The 16,294-nt window shown below is 38.5% G+C and overlaps 1 protein-coding gene across 1 annotated transcript in view; it reads left to right on the forward strand.

Moving 5' to 3' along the window:
* pde4ba (phosphodiesterase 4B, cAMP-specific a) overlaps positions 1 to 16,294 on the forward strand; it is a 148,697-nt gene that overhangs the window by 17,034 nt on the left and 115,369 nt on the right. Inside the window, exon 3 of the mRNA XM_058074368.2 lies at positions 10,720 to 10,958. Within this exon, the coding sequence (XP_057930351.2) occupies positions 10,720 to 10,958 (239 nt within the window). The remainder of the gene's footprint in view (positions 1 to 10,719; positions 10,959 to 16,294) is intronic.

Genomic DNA, 16,294 nt, shown 5'->3' on the forward strand with positions numbered 1-16,294 from the left:
AGTCAGGCTAATTCATTTCACTTCAGAGCTTTATAAGCCGTAAGAACAGCCACAAGGTGGCAGAAGCGCATTTGATAAGAGCTCAGTAAGGATAGTGTGAAGGGAAAAATCTTCGTTAGTGATACTGATGTTAATCAATACCAATATTCCGATCAGGTCACAACTGTTTGTGGGAAGTTATAGAAAAAATGTCTCAACAAAATAGCCTGATTAATAGTCAACTAAAATAACATAGCACAAAAGGGAGGCTGACATCATTGCAGCACTCCGGCAGACACAATTGAAATGCTTTGCTTGTACAAATGCAGAGATTTAAAACTTGTATTCTTAGCAACATTTACTTAACAGTGTTAAGTCGCAGTGTGATGATTTCAAAGTTTTTTTTTTTGTAAGATGACACTGTGAGTCAGGCTAATTCATTTCACTTCAGAGCTTTATAAGCCGTAAGAACGGCCACAAGGTGGCAGCAGCGCATTTGATAAGAGCTCAGTAAGGATAGTATGAAGGGAAAAATCTTCGTTAGTGATACTGATGTTAATCAATACCAATATTCCGATCAGGTCACAACTGTTTGTGGGAAGTTATAGAAAAAATGTCTCAACAAAATAGCCTGATTAATAGTCAACTAAAATAACATAGCACAAAAGGGAGGCTGACATCATTGCAGCACTCCGGCAGACACAATTGAAATGCTTTGCTTGTACAAATGCAGAGATTTAAAACTTGTATTTTTAGCAACATTTACTTAACAGTGTTAAGTCGCAGTGTGATGATTTCAAAGTTTTTTTTTTGTAAGATGACACTGTGAGTCAGGCTAATTCATTTCACTTCAGAGCTTTATAAGCCGTAAGAACGGCCACAAGGTGGCAGCAGCGCATTTGATAAGAGCTCAGTAAGGATAGTGTGAAGGGAAAAATCTTCGTTAGTGATACTGATGTTAATCAATACCAATATTCCGATCAGGTCACAACTGTTTGTGGGAAGTTATAGAAAAAATGTCTCAACAAAATAGCCTGATTAATAGTCAACTAAAATAACCTAGCACAAAAGGGAGGCTGACATCATTGCAGCACTCCGGCAGACACAACTGAAATGCTTTGCTTGTACAAATGCAAAGATTTAAAACTTTTATTCTTAGCAACATTTACTTAACAGTGTTAAGTCGCAGTGTGATGATTTCAAAGTTTTTTTTTGTAAGATGACACTGTGAGTCAGGCTAATTCATTTCACTTCAGAGCTTTATAAGCCGTAAGAACGGCCACAAGGTGGCAGCAGCGCATTTGATAAGAGCTCAGTAAGGATAGTGTGAAGAGAAAAATCTTCGTTAGTGATACTGATGTTAATCAATACCAATATTCCGATCAGGTCACAACTGTTTGTGGGAAGTTATAGAAAAAAATGTCTCAACAAAATAGCCTGATTAATAGTCAACTAAAATAACAGCACAAAAGGGAGGCTGACATCATTGCAGCACTCCGGCAGACACAATTGAAATGCTTTGCTTGTACAAATGCAAAGATTTAAAACTTGTATTATTATTACATTTACTTAACAGTGTTAAGTCGCAGTGTGATGATTTCATTTTTTTTTTTGTAAAATGACACCGTGAGTCAGGCTGTTGTTTTGAGTAATTGGGATTTCCTCCACTTGACAGGAGGGAGGAAATGAGACAGCGTGGAAGGGTGTAACATGCAGAAGGTTACGCATTGGGAAATTTTAACACATTCATACACACAAAGCTGGTTTTGCTGCTCAAACTACTTTCCATGTTTCCTCGGATCTAATACAACATAACAAATGCAGTATATATATATATATATATATATATATATATATATATATATATATATATATATATGCATGGTGTATAATTGTCTTCTGCGTGTTTGCTGTGGGAAAAACTCAAAGCTATCATTAAGGAAAACTGCCACCCCTGCAATTTTGCACTGAATCACCTCTTTTCTAGTGATGCATCACCACAGATGCAACAACATTAGCATTTCTACCATTCCATCATAGAAATTTGAAGTGAATATTTCAACACCGTATTGCTTTCCCACCAAGTCTCTGGCTCCTCTGCTCCGCTACTCCACATGATTTTTTTGTTCACCTTCCACTGCTTTTGAGCTCGTGTTTACAAGGAGCACAGGTCAAACTGAACAGCTGCTCGTTCTCTAATTAGAAGGCATCCACATCTACGGATGGAATCTTTTCTGGCCATAGAAATACGTAAGTCCTCCATTAGTGCCTGCTGTGATTCCATTGTTTGGCATTCACATCTCTGATTTTTTTTTCTTTCCCTAATGAGCAGGGTTACTTGCTTCTTGCCTTCATGACAAGTCGAAGGTGGTGTGTGTGTGTGTTTGGGGGGGCGCGGGGGGTAAGGGGGGGCACACCATCAGCAGCAACAGTCGTAGTTCCCCATCTTGGTGAACTGTGACCCTTCATTATATTGTTCTGCTTTAATATGTGATCCTGTTAGTTTCCTTCACTATAACACTATTTTCATTCATATCTCCTGGACTGGTCGCCAGCCAATCACAGGGCACATATAGACAAACAACCATTCACACTCACATTCATACCTATGGACAATTTGGAGTCGTTAATTAACCTAGCATGTTTTTGGAATGTGGGAGGAAACCGGAGTACCCGTAGAAAACCCACGCATGCACGGGGAGAACATGCAAACTCCACACAGAGATGGCGGAGGGTGCAATTGAACCCTGGTCTCCTCGCTGTGAGGTCTGCGTGCTAACCGCTCGTCCACCGTGCCGCCCTGTCATGTTGTCAAAAAATATTATTGATTCAAGTACAAACCTAATTTTTAAAAATGTTTTCCTCAACCTAATTTCCCCCAAATTACAATTTTATCTTCTTTGGTTTTTCTAATAATATTTTTTTAAAAATCTTTAATATTTCAACTTTATGAAGTTGAAATTATGTCATTTTCTCTTGTAATATTACAGACTTTATTCTTGGAAAATTACAACCTTTTCTTCTTAGATTATGCATTTTTTTCTCTCAATATTCTGACTGTATTTTTGTGAAAAATTACTGCTATTTTTTCAATTTTTGGTGTTTCTTTTGTTTTCTTTAGAACAGGGGTCTCAAACTCGATTCACTTAGGCCAAAAACAAAAAAACGCATTTATTAAAAACAAAAACATTTTAAAAACGTTGCTTTGGTTCTAATTTTCTGCAAGAAAAGCTCTGATAAAACATTCCACTGTTCTCAAATATCTTAATTTTTATTTTTCTACACAAAATAAGATGAAAAATAAATAAACAAATCAAGAATAAAGAAAATCAATCAATCAGTAATAAATAAATAAATATAATAATAATAATAAAACAGTAAATAATAAAAACTTAAGAAACCACATATAGTTGGTGGGTAGACAAATGATTTTTTTCAGATTAAAATGAACAAAGCATTATTAGAGCCCTGTAGACATGACAAAACACGACTATAGTCACATTTATACTCTTTTTTTATTTACAACATATTGCGCAACTGCAGGGTCTTGAGACACATGCTAACTCGCAAACTAGAGAGCTAGCGACCTAAACGGTAGCCTTCAAGTTATTTCCTTTAAACTTAAATCGCCAAAAACTTACCACTTCCACACGGATAGGGAGGATAACTATTAACAGTTATTTAACCTTTAACATGAACATGAATCAAACGTAATAATTTTTTCTGGGTACATGATACCATACAGCATCCATATCAAACTTGCGCGGGCCGCACTAACATTAAACTTTCATATCAAGGCGGGGGCCTCAAACTAGTGTCCTGCGGGCCACATGTTTGAGACCCCTGCTTTAGAATGTGCTATCAATAATTGTGGGTGCAATAGTTGTGGATCCCAGAGCCACACAAGGCTACACAAGGTGATATTATGTACATAAGGAGACAAATATAACTTTTTGAGTGTATGTTGGTGGTTCATGGAGTGGTTCATTTGAAAAGTCTGAGAGGAAGAGATGTTTATAATCACATTCTTATTTATTCGTCCCTCTCCCTGCACCCCCAGTAAACTATTTGCACATGCCAACCACATGAATACAGCTAAAATGATTTAAATTACCCTCAACCAATTTCACTGAATACATTTTCAATGTTCAAAAGTCAGACAGCCTAAATTCACCAAACATCACATGTCTGCTCTCAAGAGAAAGTGGGCAATTTATTTCTTGTCTTGTCACAGACTGAAAGATTGGGCTATTTTATAACCATTAAGAACAGATGATGAGAAAAGAAAGGAAAGAAAAGGACTCGGAAAATTTTGCCACATGGTTTTATTAATATCCTGTTCTGCTTTGCAATCCTCACGGGACTGTCTTATCTCCATGAGCAGCCAAATATATCAAACTGCATAAACGTATTGTTGCCAAAATAATTCAAAGAGCAGAATCTCAGCTGTTAGGTAGCATAGATATGACATCGAGCATTTCTCATCTCTTCCTGACACTCTACTTTAATAATATCTGGAATTAATCCAACAGAAGCAACATTGTGTCAGCCTGTATATCAGTGCTTCTCAAATAGTGGGGCGTACCAGTAATATCATGAGGGAAAAGATTGTCATTGTAGTAGTCTAGTGTTGAAATATTAAATTAAAAACAATTATTAAAAGGTGTAATATGAAAAACAAACAAAAAAAGTTGTAATTTTTGGAAAATTAGGTCGCAAAAAAAGTTTTTATGCTAAGTGAATAAAGTCAAAATAATAAGAGAAAAAAATTCTTAGTCAATTTCAAAAGTCAAAATGCAATTTCCCTAGAATAAACTTCTACCAGTCATATTATGAGGGAAAAGATTGTCATTTTAGTAGTCTCGTGTTGAAATATTAAAGAAAAAAATAATTATTAAGAAGTGTAATATAAAAAACAAACAAAAAAAGTTGTAATTTTTTGGAAATTGGGTTGCAAAAAAAAATTATTACACTACAAGAATAAAGTCAAAATAATAAAAAAAAATTCTTAGTCATTTTCAAAAGTCAAAATTCCATTTCCAAAGAAAAAACTTCTACCAGTCATATTATGAGGGAAAATATTGTCATTTTAGTAGTCTAGTGTTGAAATATATAAAAAATCATTATTAAAAGGTGTAATATGAAAAACAAACAAAAAAGTTGTAATTTTTTGGAAATTAGGTTGCAAAAAAAGTGATTACACTACAAGAATAAAGTCAAAATAATGAGAGAAAAAAATTCTTAGTCAATTTTAAAAGTCAAAATTCAATTTCCCAAGAATAAACATCTACCAGTCATATTATGAAGGAAAAGATTGTCATATTAGTAGCCTATTGTTGAAATATTAAAGAAAAAATCATTATTAAAAGGTGTAATATGAAAAACAAACAAAAAAGTTGTATTTTCTGGAAAATTAGGTTGCAAAAAAAAAGTTATTATGCTACAAGAATAAAGTCAAAAGAATAAAAAAAAATTCTTAGTCATTTTCAAAAGTCAAAATTCCATTTCCAAAGAATAAACTTCTACCAGTCATATTATGAGGGAAAATATTGTCATTTTAGTAGTCTAGTGTTGAAATATATAAAAAATCATTATTAAAAGGTGTAATATGAAAAACAAACAAAAAAAGTTGTCTTTTTTTTGGAAATTAGGTTGCAAAAAAAAGTTATTACACTACAAGAATAAAGTCAAAATAATAAAAAAAAATTCTTAGTCAATTTCAAAAGTCAAAATTCCATTTCCAAAGAATAAACATCTACCAGTCATATTATGAGGGAAAAGATTGCCATTTTATTAGACTAGTGTTGAAATATTAAAGAAAAAAAATCATTATTAGAAGGTGTAATATAAAAAACAAACAAAAAAACTTGTAATTTTTGGAAAATTAGGTTGCAAAAAAAGTTATTATGCTACAAAATAAAGTCAAAATAATAAGAGAAAAAAATTCTTAGTCAATTTCAAAAGTCAAAATTCAATTTCCGGAGAATAAACTTTTACCAGTCATATTATGAGGGAAATGATTGTCATTTTAGTAGTCTGGTGTTGAAATATTAAAGAAAAAAAATAATTATTAAGAAGTGTAATATAAAAAAACAACAAAAAAAGTTGTAATTTTTTGGAAATTAGGTTGCAAAAAAAAAGTTATTTTGCTACAAGAATAAAGTCAAAATAATAAGAGAAAAAAATTCTTAGTCAATTTCAAAAGTCAAAATTCCAGAGAATTTCCAGAGAATAAACTTTTACCAGTCATATAAAAGGTGCAATATGGAAAAACAAAAAAAGTTGTAATTTCTGGAAAATTAGGTTAAAATGAATGTATATAATTCGGTTATGAGAATACAGTCAATCTGTGACGACAGTAAAGTCATAAAATTACCAAAGAAAAAGTTGAAATATTTGTGACACAAAGTCGTCAGTGAAAAACGTTTTTCCACCTTTGCATCCCACCAATCGTGGAGCAGCATACTCATATGTACATGCGTGTGTGTTCATATGCATATGTGGGTGTTTTCCATTCATGTTATGTGTAGGAAAAGCACTCTACTGCTTATACTGTAAGTGCAGCAATCAGCTTAAGGCTGTGAGGTGCACACAGCTGTAGATAAACATCTTATTTCATACATTACTAATCAGCCTCTTTCACTTAACACCACTCTCATCTGTCTTCTACCAGCCTCCCTCTCAGTAAGGCCTTCACTCAACAGCTGATCCAGCTGTTCCATCCTGTGTCAGACCTCCCTCCCTCCAGCCCTCCCTCTCCTTGACCAAGAACCCGCTTTCTGTCTTCCTTTTGCCGCCCCCTTGATCTTCTTCTCCTGATGGGAAGCAGGTGTTGTTTTCTCAGCTCATCTCGTCATTTCCTCCCTGTTGCTTTGTTGCCTTGGCATCAAAATGGCAAGTGTGCAGAGGGATTAGGGCTTTGGTGGGGGCGGGTGAGAACCAGTGCATGGCCTGTGATGCCACAAAGACGCATCAAATGTTCCTGTTGTCGTACAATTTGGAATTCGACCAAATATTTTTGGAAAAAAAAAAGCCTCATAAATGACACAGAAACTGTAATCAAAAAAATCTTATAGGACTTCAGGTCAGTGAGCATCTGATGGTTGAATTCCACGTTCATTTATGTGGAAATCAGCGATGGTGACCATAAAACGTGAGCTGGACTTGGGAAAGCGACTCCACTTCTGAGTTTTCAGTGCTCATTTCATTTCATTTCAGCCGTCACAATTTAGAGGCTGAAATCAGGATATTTACAGTACGTTTTTAAATGAAACGATTAATCGATGAGCAAAATAGTTGTAGATTAATTGGATCATGGATTAATTATCCATTGCTGCAACGTCACGCCTCATATCAATAATAACTGTAAATAACTGTAATAACTATAAAAGCAATCTTCACTCGCTAAATGTACTGCAAAAAAGGTCAGTAAGGATAATTCATAATGGCGCCTACAGAGAACATACTAACTCAGGGGTGGGCAAACGTTTTGACTCGCATTGATATGACAAAATTTACAGGGGGGGGGGCAGACTATATATTTTACACGTAACAGTCCACCTGGTATTATTGTATCTGTAAAATTGTCATGCAATCTGCTATTATTATTTATTATTTTATATTTATATTTAAATATTTTAAAAATAATAAAATATTATAATAATTACAATAAAATTAAAATAATAATTATTATATTATTATTATGTAAAATATGCAAATATAACAATAATATATATAATTAATATAATAATTGGCATTAATATAATAATTATAATAATCATAATTCTAATAATAATCTAATAATAATAATAATAGTAATTATTGTTATTATTATTATGTGCTTGTGTCCCTTTTTTCAGGAGCACTTTGTAAACAACAGAACATGTCAAAAAACAAAATTGATAAAACCATCAAAAGGTTGGCTCAGGCCATGATGCCAGGTTGTATGTTGAGTTTAAATGAAATACTTTGGAAAGATTGGGCGGGCCGTATTCAAACACTTGGCGGGCCAGATGTGGCCCCCGGGCCGTAGTTTGCCCACCCCTGTACTAACTCCTTATTTCTAAAATCACAAATACTTCAACTTGCTGATATAGTTCATCTTCAAACAGCTAAAATAACGCATACGGCTAAAAAGAACCAATTAGCTACAGTAGCATGGGTGTGAGAGAGAGATTCCATAGGTATATTGTATATTGTCATTTCCATAGTCATTTCATCTAATAGTTGAAGCCATTGTTGAAGTATTGTGCAAGTGCAAAAATAATGTAAGTTTGTTTTGTAACCCAATATATTGACAACCGCATTATGAACAAAACCAAACCATAAAACGTGACTCCAAGGAGGTTTACTAGCTGACAAACCCGATATCTTCTACAATGATAAAGGGCTGGTCATCCAGCGCCATCATTTCCATGACAAAACGCCGCAGTGATAGGAACAAGCCCTGGGCGTTTTGAACAATGCTGGCGTTTTAGGCGGCTGTGACGTTTGTTGTATTGAAGCTGTTTATTTTTCCCTTCATCATGGAATGTTTGCATAGCATTCGGTACAACGAGTAATCAAAATGTCTTCCCCTGAAACAGTAAAGTGGGAAGTCATAACAGGCCCGTGTGTCACATGCAGGAGGACACTCATGATTGGTTATCAGAGCTAACAGCTAGGAGACCCGAGTTAAAATTCCACCCTCGGCCATTTCTGTGTGGAGTTTGCTTGTTCTCCCCGTGCATGCGTGGGTTTTCTCCGGGTATCAGCTTGGATAGGCTCCAGCACATCCGCAACCCTTGTGAGGATAAGAAAATTAATGATTAAAAAAAAATACAAGTGTAAACGTGACTGTAGGGGTGTTAGTTCATGTCTAGAAGGCTCTACTAATAAATGTGTTATTTTCTGTTATCATGTTTACTATATTATATGTGCCCTGTGATTGGCTGGCGACCAGTCCAGGGTATACCCCGCCTCTCGCCCGAAGACAGCTGGGATAGGCTCCAGCACCTCGTGAGGAAAAAGCGGTAGAAAATGAATGAATGAATGAATGTTTACTATATCAGGTAATACAAGTGTAAACGTGACTGTAGGGGTGTTAGTTTATGTCCAGAAGGCTCTACTAATAAATGTGTTATTTTCTGTTATCATGTTTACTATATCAGGTAATACAAGTGTAAACGTGACTGTAGGGGTGTTAGTTCATGTCTAGAAGGCTCTAGTAATAAATGTGTTATTTCCTGTTATCATGTTTACTATATCAGGTAATACAAGTGTAAACGTGACTGTTGGGGTGTTAGTTTATGTCCAGAAGGCTCTACAAAAAAATAATTTCAAAGGTCATATAAACAGGTTTTCTATGCTCCAACTACAGAAATTGATAGGGATATCTGTATATGATATTAAATGTAGTGTGACGACTTCTATTCCTCCGCAGCCCTAGCAGTCACCCACATATACCAATGCGCAGCTGGGATAGACTCCAGCAACCCTGCGACCCTTGTGAGGATAAGCAGTGAAAATGGATGAATTTTCAGTCCAAAAAAATCCGGGTACTCCGGTTTCCTCCCACATTCCAAAAACATGCTAGGTTAATTAGCGACTCCAAATTGTATGAATGTGAGTGTGAATGGTTGTTTGTCTATATGTGCCGTTTGAATCCATGCATATTGTTAAAGCAATTGGTTGTATTTATTATCAACAAGAGTTGAGTAGGTGGTATCCAATCTGCAAGGAGGAAGTGCTGTTGAAGAGAAATGACTACTGTCTTAAAATAAGAACCGATCCACATGATTTGGCTTCTTGTTTGTAAACAACGCTACTGCCAACTGTTGGGTGCAGATGGTGTGAATGAAAGCAACCCTTGCGTGTGTCCGTAAGCCACTGTATAGAGCCATTCCATTCCATGTCGATAAATAATGGTCCAATAGTTAAAAGTCTTGTGTGGCTCACCCGGTTTCCTCCCACAGTCCAAGTGGATATTAGGTTAAGTGGCACTCTAAATTGTCCATGAGTGGACGCATGGTTATCTACGTATGTGTGTGCTGTGATTGACAAGTGGATATTGATTGTCCAGTGTACCTCGCACCTTGCCCAAAGTCAACTGGTATAAGCTCCAGCTCACCCGTGACCTTGTAAAGCAGGGGTGTGCAAACTACGGCCCGGGGGCTACATGCGGCCCACCAAGCATTTGAATCCGGCCAGCCATTTGCTTTCCAAGTATTTCAACTTTAAACATACAAACTGGCAACATGACTTCGGATGTCTTATTTAGTAAAAAAAAAAAGCAACAAAACTGTAAAATTAAATTGCCTAGTTTGATGTGCTCCTGAAAAAATGGACATGAGAACATACAGTTGATAGTATAACACTTTCACAGATAAAATTAGACAAATAATTCAAGGAAAATTATAAGCATATAATAGTGTGTGTGTGTGTTAAATATATGATCTGCCCCCCCAGACAATTTTGTTAACTCAATGCGGCCCACAGTCAAAATATTTGCCCACCCCTGCTGCTGTACAGGATAATGAAAGAATGAAAACAGACACTTAAACAGAGATGTAGTGCCCCCTAGTGGACAGATTCAAGGTAACACATGGAAAATAACTTCAATTTATCTCTTCACATCCAGATAGTTCCGCATGATTCCTTTTTAATCTTCTTTCTAATCTTAATGAGTGATATCTCCCTAGATGAGGCTTATGTAACCTTCCAAATCCTAAAACGGCCTCATTTGCTTATCTCTCTTTTCAGGATGGCAAAGAGCTACCAGATTGTTGCCTCAGCGAATCTTTTACATCTCCAGCATGCACATTGGGGGTTGACCTGCGCCGAGGTCGTAGGCGTTTATCTGGCAACCTGCAGCTGCCACCGTTGTCGTGGCGGCAAGGGGACAGGGCTCGGACACCTGATGATGAAATCATGACCCGGCCTACCTCCTTACCTTTTGGAGCTCCTCCCAGGATAGACATCACACCGGTTGACCCTGAATGGTAAGTACAATGTAGACGGTGACGGGGTGTTTCATCATGGAAACAAATTTGAACACATCCCTTATTCATAACACATAAAGCGACCACATGTCAGATAACCCATGCAGTAAATCCTCACGACATTATTGGCTTGTTTTTTTTGTAGGCTGCCATCTTTACTTCAGTTTATTCATTCATTCATTCATTTTATACCACTTTTCCTCACAAGGGTCACGGGGGTGCTGGAGCCTATCCCAGCAGTCTTTGGGCGAGAGGCGGGGTACACCCTGGACTGGTCGCCATCTGGTGAGGATTCAGTTTCAGCATTGACAGCCCCGCAACTTTGCAGTTTTTGTCCTTTTTTTTTTTTTTGTCTTCCAGAAAACACTCCTCATTCCCCTTAAGTCGGTAATAAGTGAATATTTGATCGCACCCTGGACTGGTGGCCAGCCAATCACAGGGCACATATAGACAAACAACCATTCACACTCACATTCATACCTATGGACAATTTGGAGTCGCTAATTAACCTAGCATGTTTTTGGAATGTGGGAGGAAACCGGAGTACCCGGAGAAAAACGCATGTTGATCATGCAAACGCTACACACAGATGGCGGAATCGAACTTGGGTCTCCTAGCTGTGTGGCCTGTACACTAAACACTCATGCAGCTCGTGATGGAGGCTAACAAGCTAAATCCAAGTTTAAGTTCTAAATACAGTAAAGTCTCGTTATATCGATATTCTCGGGAGTCGGAAAAAATACTGATATAACCGGACTATCCATATATCCGATCCTGCGCCGAACTGCATTAAAAGTGGGCGGATCTTTGATATGGCATGTAATTTTCTCCTTGAGTTCATGGATTGCGTATCTAGCATGCTTTTGTACTACAATAAATTTTGTACTACAGTAAATAAAAATAAACTTAAGCTGTAGTGATTACCGGTTACCGGGACATAATTCACCCCGGAACTATCGATAGGGAAGGTGTTGCCACCCGGAGGGGTAGGCGCGAGGGACGGGTGTTTTCCGCTTTGTGTGTGCTGCGCTCTGGTGGTGGAAGTGTGAAAAATAAAGTTGACTGGAAGCAGCCGTTCGCCGTGTTCTTTTTTTGGTATTGAAATCCTTAAGCAAAGATTGATTTAAGCTGCTTTTGTATCGATATAAGCAGACCAAATTGGCTGGCGGGAGATGAAAAGGGCATCGTAGTAACCGGATTATCATAATAACCGTGTATCGTACTAACGGAGCTAATTATATCATAAAAGACTAGAAATTTGCCGGGAAATGAAAATAGTATCGTCATAGTCAAGTAGTAATTCGTTTTAACCGATATCAATATAACGAGACTTTACTGTACATGCATGCTCCTTGCACTTATTAACAAATTTGAAGTATAAAATGTATCAGGTACACGACTTAAGGGGAATGAGGTGTGTTTTCTGGAAGACAAAAAAAAAAAGGACAAAAACTGCAAAGTTGCTGGGCTGTCAATGCTGAAACTGAATCCTCACCAGATGGCTTGTTTAGCAAGACAGAGCCTCACAGTGTTTAGCGTCACAATTCCATGTGCGAAAAGAACTGATAGTAAAAAAGAGAAAATTAATTAAATTCTACCTGTCATACATCATTGATCAATTGGAGGGTAAACGTCAGAGCACTGTGACTGACAACCAGTCAAGTCGCTCCCCCTTAAGTATGGTACAAACCTCTTATAAAGGAGTCATGTATGTAAGTTCAAATAGTAACTCATCTATGGTAGCATCAACATTAATCACATTAATCTCAAGCCTCATATTTTAAACCTTCACCATATTTGCTGCATTATCATTTCAGAAGACTGATTGACTCGTTTAATACAGCTTTGTTTTTCCACAAAGACTGCTTTAGGCCTATATCATTTGTGGACTTGCAGTGATATTTTTCTCCACAAGAGGGCAGTGGAAACATTGGACATAATTCTATCCACATCCTCACACTTTGCTTTCTGGATGGATATGCAGTAGAATATGTTGAATTCATTCATTCATTTTCTACCGCTTATCCTCATGAGGGTCGCGGGGGGTGCTGGAGCCTATCACAGCTGTCTTTGAGCGAGAGGCGGGATACACCCTAGCCAATCACATATAGCCTGTGCGCTAACCCATTCAATATAAATGATAATTCAAATTGTAAATATAATATTTGTGTAGGCTGCACTGCGGTCGAGTGGTTAGCGCGCAGACCTCACAGCTACGAGACCAGGGTTCAATCCCACCTTCGGCCATCTCTGTGTGGAGTTTGCATGTTCTCCCCGTGCATGCGTGAGTTTTCTCCGGGTACTCCGGTTTCCTCCCACGTTCCAAAAAAATTGTCCATAGGTATGAATGTGAGTGTGAATGGTTGTTTGTCTATATGTGCCCTGTGATTGGCTGGCGACCAGTCCAGGGTGTACCCCGCCTCACGCCCGAAGACAGCTGGGATAGGCTCCAGCACCCCCGCGACCCTTGTGAGGAAAAGCGGTAGAAAATGAATGAACGAATGAATTTTAGTGCTACATTTATTTTACCAACACATTTTGAATCCTTGGTATAAAAACAGCCAATGAAAACGTTTTAATGACTTAAAGAATCCTAACAATGCTAACATTAGCATGCTAACACCTAAAGGTTTGTTGTAGTGCCGAACTCTGAAATTGTTAAAAAAGTCATAATTACACATTTATAATTCATTCATTCATTTATTTTCTACCGCTTATCCTCATGAGGGTCGCGGGGGTGCCGGAGCCTATCCCAGCCGGCTTCGGGCGAGAGGCGGGGTACACCCTGGACTGGTCGCCAGCCAATCACAGGGCACATTTGATTTTACAAGATCCATCTATCCATTTTCTATTCTGCTTATACTATTTAGAGTTGCAGGGGTATGCTGGAGCCTACCCCGGCTGTCTTCGGTACACCAGCCAATATAGACCATTCAAGCTCACATTCATACCTATGTTTTTTGTAATGTGGGAGATTCGAACCCAGATCTTCCCGAGCTCCAGACTGTGTGGCCAACATGCTAACCACTTGATCACCGTGCGGACCAATAACTCTCATTCATAATGTGCAACTATTTGCTTTATCGCCTGTTGTACAAGGCTGTGTCATTGGCCCCCTTGTGTTTTTAAACGTCTATCATTTAGTTCCCACTGCTGCTAATGTCTGGGTCAGCAGCACCTTTCCGAATGTTGTCAAGTCTTAGACCGTGTGTACTATATGTGTGTGTTTGTGTGTATGTACGATATGTGCGTCCATAATTTCTGCACAGCTCTTTTCCTCTTGTGTTGAAAACCCTCTTTTTCCACTACAATTTATTGCAAGTGCTCTGCCAGTGTTGGAGAGCAGAGTGGAGGGTAGGATAAGTTATTTTGGGAAACAGGTACTTCTCCTGCTGATCCATTTTTTGTTCCAAAGCTCAAAGTGCTTTACAGATTCATTCATTCATTTTCTACCGCTTTTCCTCATGAGGGTTGCAGAGGGTGCTGGAGCCTATCCCAGCTGTCTTTGAGCGAGAGGCGGGGTACACCCTGGACTGGTGGCCAGCCAATCACAGGGCACATATAGACAAACAACCATTCACACTCACATTCATACCTATGGACAATTTGGAGTCGCTAATTAACCTAGCATGTTTTTGGAATGTGGGAGGAAACCGGAGAAAACCCACACATGCACGGGGAGAACATGCAAACTCCACACAGAGATGGCCGAGGCTGGAATTGAAGTCAGGTCTTCTGACTGTGCGCTAACCACTCGTCCTATGGTAAACATGATAACAGAAAATAACACATTTATTAGTAGAGCCTTCTAGACATGAACTAACACCCCTACAGTCACGTTTACACTTGTATTACCCGATATAGTAAACATTCATTCATTCATTTTCTACTGCTTATCCTCAAAAGGGTCGCGGCCGTGCTGGAGCCTATCCCAGCTGTCTTGGGGCGAGAGTCCGGGTACACCCTGGACTGGTCGCCAGCCAATCACAGGGCACATATAGACAAACAACCATTCACACTCACATTCATACCTATGGACAATTTGGAGTCGCCAATTAACCTAGCATGTTTTTGGAATGTGGGAGGAAACCGGAGTACCCGGAGAAAACCCACGCATGCACGGGGAGAACTCCACAAGAACTCCACACAGAGATTGCAGAGGGAGGAATTGAACTCGGGTCTCCTAGCTGTGAAGCCTGCGTGCACTCCTTCACCAAATAACTTTGAAAATAACGCTGCTGGGTGTGACGCAGATCCAACTACCATGAAACAGTAAGCACCATGCTGTAGCCTAGCCTAATGCCTAGCCTGGGGGGCCGGTGTGGGATTCAAGTATTTGTCCTGGTTGGGGGGGGGGTAAGGGGTTGCTTCTACCTTCCAGGATAAATATTCGTATCCCTCACCACCTCCCCAGACTAAATCTATCCGATGTAGTTTGAAGTAGCTTTTTTCCCCCAGATGGAAAAACTAGATAGGATGGTTTTGTCCGTGGTGAGTTCAGGTTCATTCAGTTTGAAGCAGCTGTGGGATTTTGCTCTGGAACATATTTTTGTTTCTGCCGTGACTTACTTGCTACACTATGTGTGCTGGCTGTCTCACCCCCCCCCCCCCACACACACACAGACATTATGACTGACAAGAGGTCTCACTCCCTGCGAACACTGTTCTTTTATGGAATACTGTCCTTCTATGAACCGACCAAACACTTTTTCTGCCTTTTTGGAGGCGAGGGACGATGAAAACAGGCTTATCATGTGAGTAATGAATTGAACTTAAACTGTAGCAATGTGGTATCTGTGCTCCATAACTAATGAAACCCCTTTGGATAAGGTCACCTTCAAAAATAACATATCATTGATCATCTTTCAGCTACGGTAGATTTGTTTCCCCTTAAAAGCTCCTCGTGCCTCTTCATTTTTTCCCTCGCATTCGTCTTCCCTGAATGTGCTCTGTTTTCTAAGCTTTTTCCACTCTCCACTCTTCTCTCTGACGTTCACAGACCTTTGTGTATCAATTTATGTCCTCTAATCTGGCCCACAATGCAGTATTGTTTGCCTTCAAAAGCGAGGGCTGGGCTATAAAAGCGGGAGCAAAGGAAAAAAAAAAAAAAAAAAAAAAAAAAAGAAAGGCGGGTGTTATGTAACCAGAAGCAGTACATTAAGGGCTCGCATCTAAAGACATTAGCCCAACACATAGACACACCCGCCCCCATCACCTACACCTGACCCACAGTTAGACGTGCAACTTCCTGTCCAGAGATAATCATAAAGCATATTTTTGTGATGATGTAAATTCTCTTTAGTAGCTGTCCAGGTTTCTCTTCAGTTACTTATGTC

The sequence above is a fragment of the Doryrhamphus excisus genome, linkage group LG4 (assembly GCF_037039965.1).
Source record: "Doryrhamphus excisus strain RoL-2023G ecotype Guam linkage group LG4, RoL_Dexc_Guam_v1.1, whole genome shotgun sequence".
Lineage (NCBI taxonomy): Eukaryota > Metazoa > Chordata > Actinopteri > Syngnathiformes > Syngnathidae > Doryrhamphus > Doryrhamphus excisus.